An 18,636-nucleotide genomic window follows, 5' to 3' on the forward strand; every position below is an offset into this window, starting at 1 on the left:
AAACTTTTCAATTGTATATAATTGTACATAATACTGTATATAATAAAATAATTTTATTGTCCATTTTATTCTCCATGATTCTCTCTAATGATTTAGTCATGAATTCTTCCTGTATCCACAGATCTGAAAAGTAATTTCTTCCTTACTCCTCTAATTTATGATGTGACCTTTAATATCTAGGACATGTATCCATTTGAAGTTTATCTTTGTATATGGAATGAGTTATTGGTCAATACCTAATTTCTTCCAAAACGCTTTTCAGTTTTCTTAGCAGTGTTCTCAAATAGTGAGTCCCTCTCCTAGTAACTGAGGTCTTTGGGTTTAACAAATACTAGGCTACTGTGTTTGTTTGCTTCTGTATGTTGTGTACCTAATTTGTTCCACTGATTGACCTCACTGTTTTTAAACTGGTACCAAATAGTTTTAATGATTACTCCTTTGTTATATAGCTTATCAACATCTAATACTAATAGACCTCATTCCTTCCCATTCCTTTTATTTCCTTTTTAAAATTATTACCTTTGAAATTCTTGACCTTTTATTCTTCTATATAAATTTCATTGTAAAATAATTTAGGTAGAATATTGTCATTTTTATTATCTAGTTCAATGTACCCATGAACAATTAATATTTCTCCAATTATTCAGGTATTTATTTCTGCAAAGTGTTTTCAGATGGCTATTTTTTACTATGCTAAGGAAAGGTTCATTTATTTCTATCCTTTCTTTTTCTTTCTTTCTTTTTTTTTTTTTTAACAGAAATGGGTGTTGGATTTTATCAAAAGCCTTTTCAGTATCTATTGATAACATGGTTTTAAAAAATTTTATATAATTAATTTTATTGTATTTACAGTCTTCCTTATGCTAAACCAACTCTGCATCCCTAGTATAAATCCAACCTAGTAATTTTGTATAATTTTTCTAATATGTTGTAGCCTATTTGCTAATAATTAATTTAAAATTTTTTGGGTTAGTATCCAGTAAGGATATTATTTTACAGTTTTCTCTCTCTGCTTTGTTTTTCCCTGGTTTAGTTATCAAGATTATATTTGTTTTAGAGTAAGAGACTGGAAGGGTGCCTTCTGTTACTATTATTGAAAACAGTACATGTAATATTGGAATAATTATTCTTTGAATGTTTGATAGAATATACTGTATATTCATCTGCTCTTGGAGTTTTTTTTCTTTAGGGGTCTATGGCTTGTTTAACATCTTTTTGTGATATTGGGTTATGTAGTAGTCTATTTCTTCTTTTATTAATCTGGATATTTTACATTTCTGTTAAGTATTCATCCATTTCCTCTAAGTTATTACTTTTATTAGCATCTAACTGAGCAAAATAGATGTCAATTTTCTTTATTTTCTCTTCAACTGTTATGAATTCTCCTTTTTAATTTTTGATATAAACAATTTGGTTTTCCTCTCTTTTTAAAAATTAGACTGCTTATTTTATTAGTTAAAAAAAAAAGCTCCTAGTCTTAGTTCTAGCTATCAGTTTAATGGCTTTTATGCTCTCAGTTTTATTAATATCTTCTTTAATATTCAGAATTTCTACTTTGTTGCTAGGGAAATGAATACCAAGAGTCAACAGTACTGAAAGAAGCAGAGGATTTGACTGCTAAGTTGCTGTAGGTAATTGCTGGAAAAAATGGAAAACATAAGAGGTACTAAAAAACTGGAGATTAATGAATATGACCTTTTTTTTTTAAAAAAAAAAAAGAGAATTAGGTAGACTCTTTAAAGGCCAGTGACTTTGATTTCAGCTCCTGAAAAAATTCTTGAACATATTATTAAGGATGAGGTTTTTGAGTATTTAGAAAAGGGAAAGAGTATTCACGAAAAACCAGTACATTCATCAAGAAAAGGTTAAGCCAGATTAACCATTCTTTCTTTAATTTGACACTGACATAGTTCCTAGACTGGCAAGGTAGGTCATGGAAATATATAGAAGCAATATATCTGGATTTCAGTAAGACATTTAATAAAAGTCTCTCACAAAAGCCAGATGGAAAAAACAAAAAGATTTAGACCAAATGACAGTACAATTAGGCAGATTCACAACTGGATGAATGGAATAACGATGCCCAAAGTGTAGTAAATAATAAAACATGGTCACCATGGATTGAAGTCTCTAAAGATGTGTCCCAGGGATCTATCCTTGGGGCTGTACTGCAAAAAAAATTTTATAAGCAATTTGAAGACAGATATAATATTTATTACATCAAGTTGAGAGGAATAACCAACGTTGGTTAACACCATAAAGTCTTAAAAATATTTCAACTAGACAAAATGGTAGGTGGAAACTTATAAGATGGAGTTTAATAAGGATAAATGTAAAGTTATACTTTGTGTTAAAAAAAAAAAAGTGCTGGACAAGTGGCTGGACAAGAATTCATGTGAAAAACACCTAAGGATTTTAATCAGTTGCAATCTCAATATGAGTCAACAATGTGATGTGTATATCAATCAAAAAGTTAATAGAATCTTAAACTACATTAATGAAGTATAATGCATAGAAGGATAGAGGCTGTTGCTATCTTGGGCAGATCACATCTGAAATAGTATTTGGTTCTGAGTACCACATTTTAAGAAAGACTGTATCAGAGACAGTGGAAAAGGGAAAGAGTGCTGGATGTGGAATCAAATCTGAATCTAAAACCCACTCACGACCTGTGTGACCTTGTGCAACTCACTTTACCTCCGACCCTCATCTGTAAAAAAGGGAGCTAGAGCAGATGATTCCTAAGGTCTCTTCTAGTTGTGTGATTCTAGGCAAATCATTTAACCTTTCTCAGCTTCAGTTGCCTCATCTATAAAATGGGAATGATAATAGTAGTACTTACCTCACAGAGTTGTGAGAACTAAATGACATAAGCAAAGGACTTTGCAAACATCAGCATTATACAAATGCTAGCTAGCTCTTATCATTATCATCATCACCAACAACCTTTACTAGTTCTGGCTGCTCCCTCTCTTATGCTCCCTCGTACACTCCTTGCCCCACACTCCCAATTCTTTCTCTGCTGTTATCCCTCAGCAACCTCTCTTCCTTGGAGGCTTATTTCATCCATCTACATCACCAGGTCCAGATACGTACTGCTGTTGTCCAGGTAACTCTCCTTTCTTAAGGAGTTCAGGACTTAGCTCAGAGTCTATCTCTCCAGCTGTGCCTTGCTTTCATATTTGAGAATTCCAATATAAATGTTTTTATGTCCCTTTGAACACTCTGTTCTTTAAGTCCATAAAATTCTCCAATTCCCATGACCTATATATTTCTTAAAATTTTACTTTATTTTTCAAAAACAAGCACTTATTTTTCTCTCCCTCCCATTCTCATTTAAAAGAAAAACAAAACCCTTATAACAAACACAGTCAAGCCATAATCTCTAAAGAATCAAAACTGTGGATGATCCAAAGGGCAATAAAATGGTTTTAAATATACCGTGGCATATTATCAAAGATCACCTGCATGCAAGAAGGGTTGTAAAAGTTATCATGAAGGAAATATATGACTGGAAAAGGAAATGGGCTGGTTTATAGGAATATATACCAGGTGTTACAATTCCAGGTGGAGACCCAGAGAGTTGCACTGTACCTGTACCATGTTAAACTGCCTCTCCCTAGTGCACTGGGGGATTCTTTAGGGAAGATAAATGGAAGAATGCCAATTGCAGAGGTATACAGTTCTTAAGGTGTGTTTGGGTGGCAACTTGCACTGCTGGAGAGAGTACCCAAATTGATAAGATCAGAATGTGCTGAAATAATGAAATATAAGTAGTGTCCTCCAATAGAATATAAATCCCTTGAGGGCAGCTACTATTTCATTTGTCTTTGTATTTCTACAACGTAGTCACAGTGTTCACACATAGTAGGTACTTAAAATAAATGTCTGTAAAAATGAAATGAATAACAAAATGCTTTTTATAAGACTAGTCTCCCCACTGTCCTGTGCATACACAGCAAATATTCCCATTACCTACTACTTTACAGATACTATGGTTTCATTTCTAGAGTTCCCTCCTTTCTCCCCAAGGCATAATGGAAAAAGAAATGGATTTGAGGTCAGAAAACCTAGGTTCAAATCCTGGTTCATGGCTGGGTTCTGCACAGGCTTATAAATCTTCTTTTCCATTCTCTCCTCCATTACATTATCAGAGTCAAACATATTCTTTTCAAATCTTCCCTTTTTACCTCTAAATTCACACCACAGTTTTCCTTTTGCATCTAACACATTTCATTACTGGGCATAATGGTCCCTGAATCCAGACTGGGTTACTGGTATCCAACAAAAAGATTGCCCATGGGCCTCATTTCTAAAATATATAGAGAATTAAGTCAAATTTGTAAGAATACAAGTCATCCCCCAATTGATAAATGGTCAAAGGATACAAAACAGGCAGTTTTCAGATGAAGAAATTAAAGCCATCTACAGTCATATGAAAAAATGCTCTAAATCATTATTGATTAGAGAAATACAAATCAAAACAACTCTGAGGTACCACATTATACCTATCAGATTGGCCAACATGATACAGGAAAATGATAAATGTTGGAGAAGATGTGGGAAAATTGGAACACTAATACATTGGTGGTGGAGTTGTGAAATGATCCAACCACTTTGGAGAGCAATTTGGAATTTTATAGTCCAAAGGGCTATAAAAATGTGCATACCCTTTGACCCAGCAATTGCACTTTTAGGGCTGTATCTCAAAGAGATCATAAAAATGCGACAAGGACCCACATGTACAAAAATACTTATAGCAGCTCCTTCTGTGGAGGCAAAGAATTGGAAAGTGAAGGGATGTCCATCAATTGGGGAATGGCTGAACAAGTTGTGGTATGAATGTAATGGCATACTACCGTGCTATAAGAAATGATGAGGAAGTGAACTGCAGAAAAACCTGGGAAGACTTGTATGGACTGATGCTGAGTGAAGTGAGCAGAATCAGGAGAACATTGTACACGGTAACTGCCATGTTGTGCGATGACTAATTTTGAGAGACTTAGCCCTTCTGAGAAATGCAAGGATCTAAGACATCACCAAAAGTCTCATGATGGAAAATGCTATCCACATCCAGAGAACTATGGAGTTTGAATGTAGATGAAAGCATACTATTTGCTCTTTAAAAAAAAAAAAAGATTGCCCAGGATTAAGTGCTTCTCAATCACAATACTTGAGTGATTACTTCCATTCTGGACCCCTGTTCCTACTTCTCTTAACAGTCACTATTAAGAACATGAAAACAAATAATTTCTTCTTAGACATGATTATAATTTAAGGTTTTCTACTGCTGTCAATTTTTTTCCTAACTTGTTTATTTACCTTTTTAATATTAAGAAATTTTCTCTAGTTAATGTAGCATATTTCAGCCCTGTACATCTTAATATCAATCCTAAAATCTTTCAGATTGGCCTGTCCTCCTTTAAACAATGGGCAGCTTACAAACCCTATCCCAAAGCTCCTAGACATATTATGCTTTGGTAACTTCAGGAACTTAACAGGATATAGCAGGAGGAAAAGTTTGGGATCTACTGCCTCAGCCATACCAGGAGGACTCAGAGTCAAAGAGGCTATGATTTCATAGGTTTATAGATTTAGAACTGGGAAGGACCTTAGAGGCCAATCCCCTCATTTTACAAAGGAAGAAACTGGGAACCAGAGAAAGAGGAAAGGAAGGAAGGAAATACGTATTTATTAAGTGTCTACTATTCACCAAGCACTGTCCTGAGGGCTTTACAAATTATTATCATCATTTTACAGTTGTAGAAACTGAGGCAAACAAAAGTTTGTCAAGGGTTACACAGCTAGTGACTGAGGCTGAATTTAAACTTGGGTCTTCCTAATTCCAAATTCAGCACTGTATCCATTAAACTAACTAGTTAATTACTACCTACTAACTACCTAGTTAATTTCACATGTTAAAAAAAATGTAAAAAAGTTTTAAACTAATATCTAAAACAGATTTAGCTGAAAGTCAACCCAAACAAAGACTAAAGACTGCATACATGTCCAAATTAGCAAAAACCAACTCATAGTATTCTTAGACTTTTTTGAGAGGAAATACTAATTAGAATTATTCCCAAGAAACTTCAGGTAGGGTCTCCAAATCAGAGCCAGAAAAAAGGTAATATGAAAGGTCATCTAAGGGTAGTCATTAACTGGGGACTTTTGCTCTTAAAATTAAGAGGAAACCAGAGAACCATATAGAGAGGTGTCCTAGAACCCTTATTCTGGTTAAACTGACTGAAGAAAGGCTGATTTCCCTCCTTCCCCAAATGTCACTGTCTAGGTGCAACTTAATCTTTCTAGATCTATTTCATATTATTCCCCTTTATACATTCTGTATTCCAGCCAAATTCACCTACGAGCTATTTCCCAAAGACAGCATTTCACCTCTCTCTGCACCTTTGCATTGGATGCGTCTCCATTCCTGGAACAACCTCTTGGAATCCTCACCTTCCTTCCCAGCTTGGCTCAGGTCACCTCCTGCTCAAAGTCCTTACTGATTCCCCCAACTGTCAGTGCTCTCTCTTCTCAAATCCCCTTCCATTTACTTATCTGCATTCCATGTCAGATTACCCCAGAAGAATGTAATCATTTTGATAAGGTCATTCTTATCTTTGTAGCCACTTAGTAAGTGTTTTATAAATGTTTGGTGAGTTAAGTGCTTTTCTTTCTGCATCACCCTAATGTATTCTGGGGACAAGGTATCAGATATTGGTAGATGATTGGAGCAATGGGAACTTAAGAAATCTCCCAGTCCTTTCCTCCTACTCACCTCTGATGGTACAGAAGCAAGGCAGAATTATAGTTGACTGATCTTTCCTAGACAACTCCCAGAAAGTTCTCTATAAAGGTACCCTAGCTGTATTTCTGTTGAATGCACCCTGCCCCACCTCCCCACCCTCCTTTGGATATAATTTACTAGGTATTTCATCCTCTCAGGTTCTCAGAAAGTTAGTTCCAGATGAACTTCTCTACCACCACCCATTAAAACTGAAATCTTTAGGGGCAGCTAGGTGGCGCAGTGGATAGAGCACCGGCCCTAGATTCAGGAGGACCCGAGTTCAAATCTGCCCTCAGACACATAACACTTACTAGCTGTGTGACCCTGAGCAAGTCACTTAACCACATTGCCCAGCCAAAAAAAAAAAAAACTGAAATCTTTATACTAAGGGCTTCATAGCTACCTAATTTGCTAGGAGAAAGAACTGGTACACTGTGCTGTTGAGCCTGGAAATGCGCATGGTTTAGAAATGGATTATAAGGGGCAGCAAGGTGGCACAGTGGATAGAGCTCCAGCCTTGCAGTCAGGAGGACCTGAGTTCAAATCAGGCCTCAGACCAGACACTTGACACTCACTAACTGTGTGACCCTGGGCAAGTCACTCAATCCCAACTGCCTCACCAAAAATAAAAAAAAATAAAAAGTTGAAAAAAAAAAAAGAAATAGAATATAGGCCTAACATCTTAATGTCAGAGATTTCTTTTTCCTTGTTAATTAACTGATCTATTCATAGATGGATTTGTCAGTAGTGGCCTTCTGTGCAGTGGCATCATGATTTCTAGCACGTTACTCATTACAGCGGAATTCTTAGGGTCACAAGATCAAATTTAGAGTTGGAAGGGACTTCAGAAATCATCTAGTCCAGCTCCCTCATTTTATAGATCAGGAGACTTAAGCCCAGAGAGGTTAAGTGACTTTTTCCAGGTTATACACGTAGCAAGCGGCAGAGCTGAGATTCAAAAGCCACTGATTCCAAATCCAGACCTCTTATCACTGGACCACTTTACCATCTTTTATTTTGTAAGAAGATGCTGATGGGAAATATGAAGATTCACAGTTAATACAAACACCTCATTTTGTCTTTTTAAGCTAACTGCCCCTCTCCCAATCATTTAATTAAAAAAAAAAATTTCCCCAGGGGAAGAAGTGTTCTAACAATTTACTTTCAGAGGCTCAAAACAACTGTTCCTTAGTTTGGTTTTATCTTTTTCCTGTTAAACTTTCATTTTAAAATTATTTATTTAATTCTTTAGTTTCAATTAATGAAAATTTAAAAAGAAAGAAAAACAAAACCCTTGTAATGATAATATACAGTCAAGCAAAACAAATTTCAGTCAGACCTATTTAAAAAAATATGTCTTAGTCTGCACTCTGAACCCATGACCTATGGGGTGGCCTATCCAATCATTCAACAACACTGTCAAGTTCAAAGAGGCTGACTTGTAATTTCTCTCCATTGTGTTTTCCCAGCCTGCTGATAGATAGCAAAATGACTCAGAGTTGGGGGGGAAAGGGACAAGCCATAGATCAGCTGCAAAATCAGGCTTAATATTATGAAGGGTTTCCCCAATTTGAGACTCTAAAACTCAAATGGACACTAGCACAGGCCCCAGGAGAACATCTGTGAGATAAACACATTTTAATGACTTCATAATTCCCTCAGTTTAGTATTTTTTTACAACAAAACACTGAAACAGTTTTAAAAGTTCAATTAACTGACAGACCAAAATTAACGAACACCCCTTATTAGTACAAGGTTTAATTATACTTGTGGTTACAGATGTGATGTTATTACCTTTGGGATATCTCCTTTAATACCTGGGGGAAGCCGGAGGATCCAGAAATTCCTATTTCTCAGCAGGTTCTCCATGTTTTCTAGCCTCCGCTGCAGCAGCCCATACTCTTGGAGCAGGGTCCCCAACACAGCCCATTTTCCCTCCAGCTGGTTCCCAAGATCTGCCACTGTTTTTTCACAGTTGTTCAGCTTGTTCTCGGCTGCCCCTGTTCTCCCTTCCAGATGCAGAAGCCGCCGGCTGTGCACCTCCACCTTTCTCTCTACAGCCTGAACTGCTGCCACAACTGTCCACAGGGAAATGGCTGCTGTCTGCAGGTGGGCCTCACTTGGCAGTGGGAGGGACTGCAGTGAAGTGGTACATTCTGATTCCCATTCTGGAATCTGTTTGCCAGGAGAAAAAGAATATGGCAATGAGCATTAGGGGCAATACCAGTAAAAACCAAAACTCTGTGAAATCTCTTGATGACCAAGTTCAGATAAAGAATGATATTTCCTTAAGTCCTCATCTGAATATAGCATTTGCATTTGAATATACTTAGGGATAACATCATCATCTTTGGGATTAATTTAGGATAACTAAGTAAGATGGGAAATAAAACCAATTGGTATCTTCTGGAGATACTCAGGAGGCTCAAGTCATCATTACCCCATCTGTGCTTGTCAAACTGAAATGTCATGGCAAGATGTGCCAGCCCCACCCCTCCAGGTTCCCCTTAGGCTCACTGACCTCTAAGGAAGACCCTAATAGGTACAAGGGCCAGAGGTAAATATAATGAAGCTTCCACAGACCAGGTCTCCACTGACAGACTCTAAACTATTTAATTCAAATAAAGAATAAAGGAACTAGGAATGTTTAGTTTGGATGAAGCTAACAATAAAAATAACATACTTTTAAAATTTACAAAGCACTTCATAAACAACATAAACAATTCTATAAAGTTCTATAAAATTCCATAAAATATATTATCACTTTTATTTTTCAGATGTGAAAACTGAGGCTCAGAGAAGATCAATGGAAAACATGACAGTCATCTTCAAATACTTAAAGGCCTATTCAGAAAAAGGAACACACTTATTCTGTAAACTTTAAAGTTTACAAAGTATTTTACATATATCATCTCATTTGATCTTTATGATGGGTAATAAGGTAGATCTCTCAGATATTATGATCCTAGCCCATTTTATAGGTGAGGAATTTGAGAGTCAGGGAGAAGTGGCCTGCCCAAGATCAAGTAAGTCAAGAATGAAAATTGGGTCCTCTAACGCCAAACACAGCATTCTTTCAGGTCCTTATTATTGTCATCAACTAACCTCCTGGATACTCTTCCACCTTTCTCCACTACTTTGGCATCTGCTTCATAGTCCTTACCTCCAACTATTCTCTTGCCATCAACTTGGAAGGCTTCCAATATTTTCACCAATGACTTTTTTTTAAATAGCTCTTCATTTTTAATGACTTTTCACAAGATATTCAATGGCCTTTTAACACCATATCCTCACAATTCATTGAACCCTTTAAATCCTATGACTCTCATCTTCCATTCATTTTATTGCAGCCATACACACACTGCAATGACCAACTTGAGATCTCACCATTACACCAAACTGCTAAGTCTCCAAGATCTTTAACTTTGAAATTCCCCTCTCTGACCATAACCAGCTGTACTTTTGTTTCTCCTGCTCCCTTATTTCTCTCATACTTGTTCTTGTAGGCAGCCAGGTAGTGTATTGGATAGAGCATTTGGCCTGGGGTTAAAAAGACCTGAGCTCAAATAAAGCCTCAGACACTTACTAGGTATGCAACTAGCTATGTAAACTTTGTCTGCCTCAGTTTTCCTCAACTGTAAAATAAAGATTATTAATAACACAGAGTTGTTGTAAGGATCAAATGAGACATTTGTAAAAGTGCTTAGCATAGTATCTGGCATAGAGTAGCCGCTTAATAAAGCCTCCCTCCCTCCTTTTCCTTCCTCTTTACCATGAGTTGTCAGTACCTCAATTTTTCCCTATTTTCTACTTTATAAATCCTATTCTGGCGTCACTTCTCTTCAATTAATCAACAGTATTAAGTATCTACTATGTTCCAGGCACTGGGGGTACAAGTACAAGAATGAACAATTCTTGCAAGGAGCTTACAATCTAAGGGGAGAATAAAACAAGTACATATATTAATACATATAGCCTAAATGGAAAATGAACACAAATATATACAAAGCATTTAAATTACAAGGTACGCCTGATGCAGAAGGTAGTATCTGAGCCATATTTTTTTTTATTTAATTTTCAGGTCCTTATACTCTTCCTCCTACCTACTACCCCCTTCCAACTGAGAAATCAAGGGAAAAAAAACCTAAACATGTATAAAAAACTAAAAGAAATGCCACATTGGTTGTGTTTGTGTTTGTGTATGTGTGTGTGTGTGTGTGTAAACACATCTCATTCTACACTCTCGAGTCCATCATCTCTCTATCTGGAGGTGTGTAGCATGCTTAATCATGAGTCCTTTGAAATTGTAATTGATCATTGGGTTGATTAGAGTTCCTAAATCTTTCAAAGTTATTTGTCTTTACCATATTGTTGTTACTATATGCATTGTTTTCCAGGTTCTTATCACTATGTATCAATAATTCATACAAGTCTTCACAGGTTTCTCTGAAATCACCCTCTCCATATTTCTTACAGCATAGTAATATTCTACATTCATATATCATAACTTGTTCAGCCACTCTCAAATTGATGGGTATCCCCTCAGTTTCCAATTAAAAGAGCTGCTGTCAGTATTTTTGTACATATGAGTCTTTTTCCTCTTTATTTCATCTTTATGGGGTATAGATCTTGAAGTGATATCAGTAAGTCAAAGGACATACATAGTTTAATAGCTTTTGAGGCATACTTCCAAATTGCTCTATCAATAATGCATTTATTTACCTGTTTTTCCATAGCCCCTCTAGCATTTATCATTTTAATTTTCTGTCAGCTTTGCCAATCTGATGGATATGAGGTGGCACCTCAGAATTGTTTTAAATTCCATTTCTCTATTAGTGATTTGGAGCATTTTTTTAATATGGCTTTTGATAGCTTGGATTTCTTTATCTGAAAACTGGCTATTCATATCATTTGTCCATTTATCAATTGGGGAATACTGAGCTATGTCTTGAAGGAAGAGAGAGACACCATGAAGCAATAAGGAGAGAATACATTCCAGGTATGTGGGTAGACAAGTACCAAGGCAGGGAGACAGGAGATGTAGTGTTGTGTGCAAAGAACACAAAAGAATAGATTTGAGAAGATAGTACCTTCCCGCCCTTCTGCAGAAGTAAAAGGTCACAAATGCTGTACAATGTATATATTTTCAAATTTTTCTCATGTACTGATCAGTTTTTTCCCATTTTTTCCCCCCCTAGGCAGCTAGGTGATGCAATGGATAGAGTCAAAGGCCTGGAACGGAAGACATGAGTTCAAATTCAGACTCAGATACTGGCTAGCTGTGAGACCTTGGATAAGTCACTTAACCTGTGAACTTTGGTTTCCTCATTTGTAAAGTGGGGATAATAACACTTACCTCCCAAGATTGTTGTGAGGATCAAATTAGATAATATTTGTAAAGTGCTTAGCAGAGTGCCTGAAACATTAATTAATTTATGGTTGCTCCTTTCCCCCACTTGGTCTTTAGAAACATACTATTTGTTATATAGGATGGTTCTTTGGGAGGGGAAGAGGGAAAGATACTAGAAGAAACTATGCTGATATAAAAAAATCAATTAGTAAAGACATTAAGGTATTTTTTAAAAGTTCACGTATCCCAGGTTAAGAACCTCTGTCCTCTAGGCAACAGGAAGCCCTGGGGTTGGCTGTATAGCGGAGTTACATGATCAGGTAGGTGTTGAAGGAAAAATTACTTTAGCAGCAATATTTATCTGGCAGTATCATGGATACATGGGGCGAGGGAGAGACCAAGAAAATGCGTACATTAAGAACCTGAGACGACAGAAGGATGGTGGTGCATTCGACAAGAATGGCAAAGTTTGAAAGAAGGGAAGGTTGGAGAGGGAGGGGCAAAAATAAAGAGTACAGTTTTGGACATGTTAAATTTGAGATATCTCTGGGACATCCAGAGAGTCCAACAGACAATCTGTGATACAGGACTGAAGCCTATCTATATCTATATCTATATATATATCTGTGAGTTTTTGTGACAGTGAAATGTGGGGGGGAGAGAGAGTTAGGATGTTACATTGGAGATGGGTTGCAGGGTCAAGGTTTTTGGGTTTTTTTTAATATATTAAATACATATAATTATATATTTAATATATACATTACATATATCTGTGAGTTATCTGTTTAGAGATGATAATTAAATTCATGCAAGCTGACACAGCTACTCAAAAAATATAGAGGGCCTAGGACAGAATCTTAGGGAACACCCATAGTTATGGAGTGTGATATGGAGGACGAACCAGCAAAGAAGACTGTGAAGAAGCAGCGAGACAGGTAAAAGGAGAAAAAGGAGAGAGTAATGTTAGGAAAATCCAGAAAGGAGAAGATGGTTAAATGTCAAATGCAGCAGATAGGTTGAGAAGGATGAAGAGGATGAGGGCTAAGACCATGAGATCTGATAATTAAGAGATCAATGGAAATTTTTCATACTCAGTACTGATTCTATAGTCAGCCATTTCAATAATGTCCTCTTACCCATACTTCAATCTCTTGCTCCCTTGACCTTCTGGCATTCCTAACTTGCTAACTCAATTCTAGCCAATTCAACTACCTGCCTACTCCACTCCAATTCCCTAGCAATTGAACAATGCAGGAGAAAAATCACAAAAGTAAGCTGACCAACAAACTTACCCTATGTAACTTCAATGTGGCAATCCTTTTATTCAGCTGTTAATGTTTTCTTCCCTCCTTAAGCCTATAATATCATTCCCTCCCCATCCCCAGCAGATGATTTCTATCAGCTCCCTTTCTAGTATTCCTTTAAAGTTCTCAGTGTCCTCCTCTTCCATTCTTTTTACTCAATCTCAAAGGAAAAGCAGGTCATACTATTTTCCAAAGCTAACCCCTCCACCATACCCCTGATTCCATTTCCTCCTGTTTCCTCTATTATCTTGCTTTATCAATGATTCCTCATCACAAGCACCATTAAGCTCTTTCTCCTTGGCCTACAAATAAGTTCCTAGCTTCCATATCTTAAAAAAACAAAACAAAAACAAAAACCTTGACCCTCCAACCCATCCTGAATGTAGCATCCTAATTCTCTCTCCCCCATATTTCTCTGTCACAAAAAAAGCAAAAGTTCACAGTTGGTCTCAACTTCCTTACCGCCCATTTATTCCTTAACTTCTTGCAATCTGAATTTTGCCCCCTCTATCCTATAGAAAGTGCTCTTTCCAAGGTCACTAATAACTTCTCTATCACTAAATCCAATGAGCTTATTTTCCTCTCCTTCCTGTTGACCTTTTCTGCAATATTTGACACCACTGAGCAGCCCTTCCCACTTCATACTCTCTCTTCCCTTGGCTTCCACGACACTTTCCTGGTTCTTTTCTTTCTTCTTTTACCACTCCTTAAGCTCCTCTGCTACCTCACTTTCTTCCTATCCCTTTACTCTCCCTCAAGGTTCTGTACTGATGCCTCTTCTCTTTCCTCTTTACACTCTCTTTCTTGATACCATGTCTTCAATGATCACATATATGAAGAAATTTTATGCTTCAATTTTTTTAGTACTATTGTTAAGGATTCTATTATCTGTGAATGGAAACCATTGGATAGACTCATTTATATACTCAGCTAGAGATTTTCCTGGATGGCCCATGTGCTTCATAATTTCCATTCAATATATCTTCCTATTTGGAAAAATTGTATATTTACTTTACCACCATCCTTATATCTCAGGTTCTTAATGTAGGCATTTTCCTGGTCTCTCCCTCACTCCATATATCCATTATGTTGCCAGATGAATACAACTGCTAAAGTAATTTTCTTTCAACACCTACCTGATCATGCAGCTCCCCTATACAAACAAACCCAGGGCTTCCTGTTGCCTAGAAGACAAAGGTTCTTAACCTGGGCACTCTATTAGCTAGTGACTAGAAGACTTCTGGCCTTCAAGGAGTGTAGAATATTGCACATTTATGTAGATGATAAATGTGGACCACTCTGATGAAAAGGCTATTCCTTTACTTGTAAGCTCCATGAAGGCAGTGACTATTTTATTTTTGTCTTTATATTCCTATCTAATAATTTGTTGAAATATTTGTTGATATGAGGACAACTTACATCTACTTCTCCCCAAGAGATCCTGCCCCACATTTTCAACTGATTTGCTGTCTATATCTGGATGTCCCATTGGTCCTTCAAACAACACATATAAAATTGTTGGCCCTCCCCTTTATTTCTGTTTTTTTTTGTTGTTGGGTTTTTTTTTGTTGTTTTTTTTTTTAGTCAATTGGGGTTAAGTGACTTGCCCAGGGTCACACAGCTAGTAAGTGTCAAGTGTTTGGTCCGAGGCTGGATTTGAACTCGGGTCCTCCTGACTTCAGGGCCGGTGCTCTATCCACTGCGCCACCTAGCTGCCCCCCTCCCCTTTATTTCTACTAAAGGCATCACTATGTCCTCATCAATAAACCTGAAACCTCAGACCCATTTTTGAGCCTTCACTCTCTTTTATACCCAGCTGCCAAGTCCTATTGCTTCTATCTTGGTGTTATCTCTCTGTCCACTTCAGCTGTACAGACCCTCATGTATGCCATCTCTCCAATCCATCTTTGACAACACTGTCTGCATAATCTACCTGATGTACTGCTTTGATCAAGTCACTTCATTAAACAAAAATCTTCAGTACTGCCTTTTAGCCCGCAAAACAAACTACAGGTCCTAGGAGTCAAAACCTACTATAATGTAGCTCCAACACATTTTTTCTAGGCTTATCTCATATTACTTCCCTCTTCATACACTTTACTTTTCCAGTCAAAACTGACTATTTTCTATACGCCATTCTCATTTTGTTGTGACCCACCTTTGTACATTTGTTTATGTTAACCCTTCACAATTTCTTCTCCCCAAACTCCATCTGTTAACGTCTCTCTTTCCCTTCAAGGTCCAACTTAGATGTCACTTCTTTCATGAACACTTTTCTGACACCCTCAGCCAAAAGTAATCTTTCTCTTCTTCAAATTTCTCACAGAACTTTACTTAGACCTCTTCTTTGCAGTAACACCATTTTCCCTTAAAACGTGGTCATTTAGATTCAACCATTTTGGAGAGTAATTTGGAACTATGCCCAAAGGGCTATAAAAATGTGCATATCCTTTGACCCAGCAATACCACTTCTAGGCCTGTATCACAAAGAGATCATAAAAATGGGAAAAGGACCCATATGTACAAAAATATTTTTAGCAGCTCTTTCTGTGGTGGCAAAGAATTGGAAATTGAGGGGATGCCCATCAATTGGGGAATGGCCAAACAAGTTGTGGTATTATGAATGTAATGGAATACTACGTGCTATAAGAAATGATGAGCAAGTAGCCTTCAGAAAAACCTGGAAAGACTTGTATAGACTGATGCTGAATGAAGTGAGCAGAACTAGAATATTGTACACAGTTAATAGCCATGTTGTGTGATGACTAACTTTGTTAGACTTAGCTCTTCTCAGCAATGCAAGGATCTAAGATAGTCTCATGATGGAAAATGCTATCCATATCCAGAGAAAGAACTATGGAGTTTGAATGTAGATTGAAGCATACTATTTGCTCTTTTTTCTTCTTCTGTTTTGTTTTGTTTCTTCATTCTTGTGGTTCCTCCTATTGGTCGTAATTCTTCCTTACAACATGACTAATATGAAAATATGCTTAATAGGAACGTATATGTAAAGCCTACATCAGATTCACACCATCTTGGGGAAGGAGGTGCATAGGGAGGGGGAGAAAAATTTAAAACTCAAAAGCTTATGGAAGTGATTGTTGAAAACTAAAACTAAATAAATAAAAAAAGAATGTATACAGTTTAAAAAAAGCATGGCCATTTAATTTCTTTACTATTATTATCATTTCTTTATCATTCTAAGTTCCTAGAGAATGAGGTCAGCTTTTCTATCTCAGTATGCCTAACACCTAATAATCCTTGGCCATCATTCCTTCTAGCTCTAAATCTACGATCATATAAATAAATAAATCAGAAACTCCTGGTGGGCAATGACCTATTTGAATACTACACTGGAACTCTAACAAGTACTGAAAACATTTCTATTGCGTTTATTAACTCAGATGTTTTGCCATCTTATATTTGTTTGGCAATGTAGCTTCTGAAACACAGGACCACTGAATTTCCCTAGACAGGGACTAAACCATCTACTTAATGGCACTGTCATCGCACATGGCAAACCCACACTTTTCCAGGGCAAGGAAGAACAGGAATACACAAATTCCAGACTTGCCTACTCTGTTATATGAAGGTGGATAAATAAACCTCAAACAAGAATGTGGATCCTCATTCTTTTTTTTTTTTAATTTAAATATTATTTTATTTTTCCCACAATTATATATCAAGAAAAATTTTAGTATTTATTTTACAAGATTCTGAGCTCCAAAATTTCCTCCCTCTCTCGTTCCACTTCCCTCGTTTGCAAATGGTAGGCAGTCTGATATAATTTATACATATGCTATCATGTAAAACATATTTCCACATTCATCACAATTGTGGTGGAAAAAGAAACAGCAGATCCCCATTCTTGTCCTGTATGGTACAGGAGAACAAGATCTGGAACTCAAATCTCTCCTTTGGACACTTGTTAACTGTGTGATTGAGAGTCAATATGAAAGTGGAAGAATGGTGGCTTTGGAGTCAAAGGATATGGGTTAAAACATGCATTTGTCACCACCTGTGTGATCCTAGTAAGTCATGTAACCTCTCTAGCTCTCAATTTCCACATTTGTAAAATGAGGAAGGGGAGAAGTCGGACTATACACCTTCTATGGCCTTTTTCAGTCCTACATTTATGATCCTATGATTATGGGTAAATCACCTAAAATAAGACTATTTTCACAGATGTAAAATGGGGACAATTATCTGTACCACTGACCTCTCAAGGTCAACCAAAACCTCACTGCAACCCTGTTTGCTATAATAGAGCATTTCTTCTACTCCATGGACCTCATTCCAGGGTGTTTGATTCCAGAAGCAAGGGCACTGGTTATAAATGATCACTTACAGAACATTAAAGAATGGATCACAGATTCTTTTCTGTTCAACCTCCTAATTTTTACAGGAGAACTTTATAATGCTAACTCAGTACTATGGTGGTATCAAGAAATTCTTATGTATTTAAAAGGAGTATTATTAACAATAAATAAACTATCCTAACAATAATAACAGTAACATTTGTACAGTGATTACTATGTGCCAGGTGCTTTACAAATATCATCTCATTTGATTCTCACCACAATCCTGGGAGAAAGGTGCCATGATAATCCCCATTTTGCAGATGAGAAAAAAATGAGGAAAACAGAAGTTGAGTGACTTGCCCAGGATCACACAGCTAAGAAGTGTCTGAGGTCAAATCTGAATTCAAGGTTTCCTGATTGTAGGCCAGTGGGTTCTATTCACTGTGCCATCTACCTGTGTTTAATAAACATTTATTAAGTGCCTACTTTGTGCCGGGTGCTATGTTGAGTGCTAGGGATACAAAAAAAGGCAAAATTTAGTCACTGCTCTCAAGGAGCTCACATAGTCTAAGTGGTCCACAGAACCTGAGGGATTCTAAATGATCATGGAGACCATTTATGAGAGTGGCTAAACAAACTTCTCTCTGTCCTGTCCCTCACAGTGTTCCTGCAGGCTGTAGGTTCCGGTGTTACTAATTGTATGAAGATACCCTCTTTCCCTCTCTTCTTCCTTCCCTCCTTCTCCTCCCTCCCTCTCTCCATCCATCCTTTCTTCCCTCCCTCCCTCTCTCTCCCTTCCTCCTCCTCCTGTGTCCCTCCTTCTCTCTCTCCCTCCCTCCTCCTCCTGTGTCCCTCCTTCTCTCTCCCTCCCTCCTCCTGTCTCCCTCCTCCTCC

General features: G+C 37.1%; 1 protein-coding gene across 1 annotated transcript in view; it reads right to left on the minus strand.

The window, feature by feature from the left end:
• The window catches only part of ZNF398 (zinc finger protein 398), a 41,431-nt gene that overhangs the window by 21,674 nt on the left and 1,121 nt on the right, over positions 1 to 18,636 (minus strand). The window contains exon 2 of the mRNA XM_027856827.1: positions 8,582 to 8,962. Within this exon, the coding sequence (XP_027712628.1) occupies positions 8,582 to 8,962 (381 nt within the window). The remainder of the gene's footprint in view (positions 1 to 8,581; positions 8,963 to 18,636) is intronic.

Source organism: Vombatus ursinus, unplaced genomic scaffold, assembly GCF_900497805.2.
Source record: "Vombatus ursinus unplaced genomic scaffold, bare-nosed wombat genome assembly UNPS02011649.1, whole genome shotgun sequence".
In the NCBI taxonomy this organism is placed as follows: domain Eukaryota; kingdom Metazoa; phylum Chordata; class Mammalia; order Diprotodontia; family Vombatidae; genus Vombatus; species Vombatus ursinus.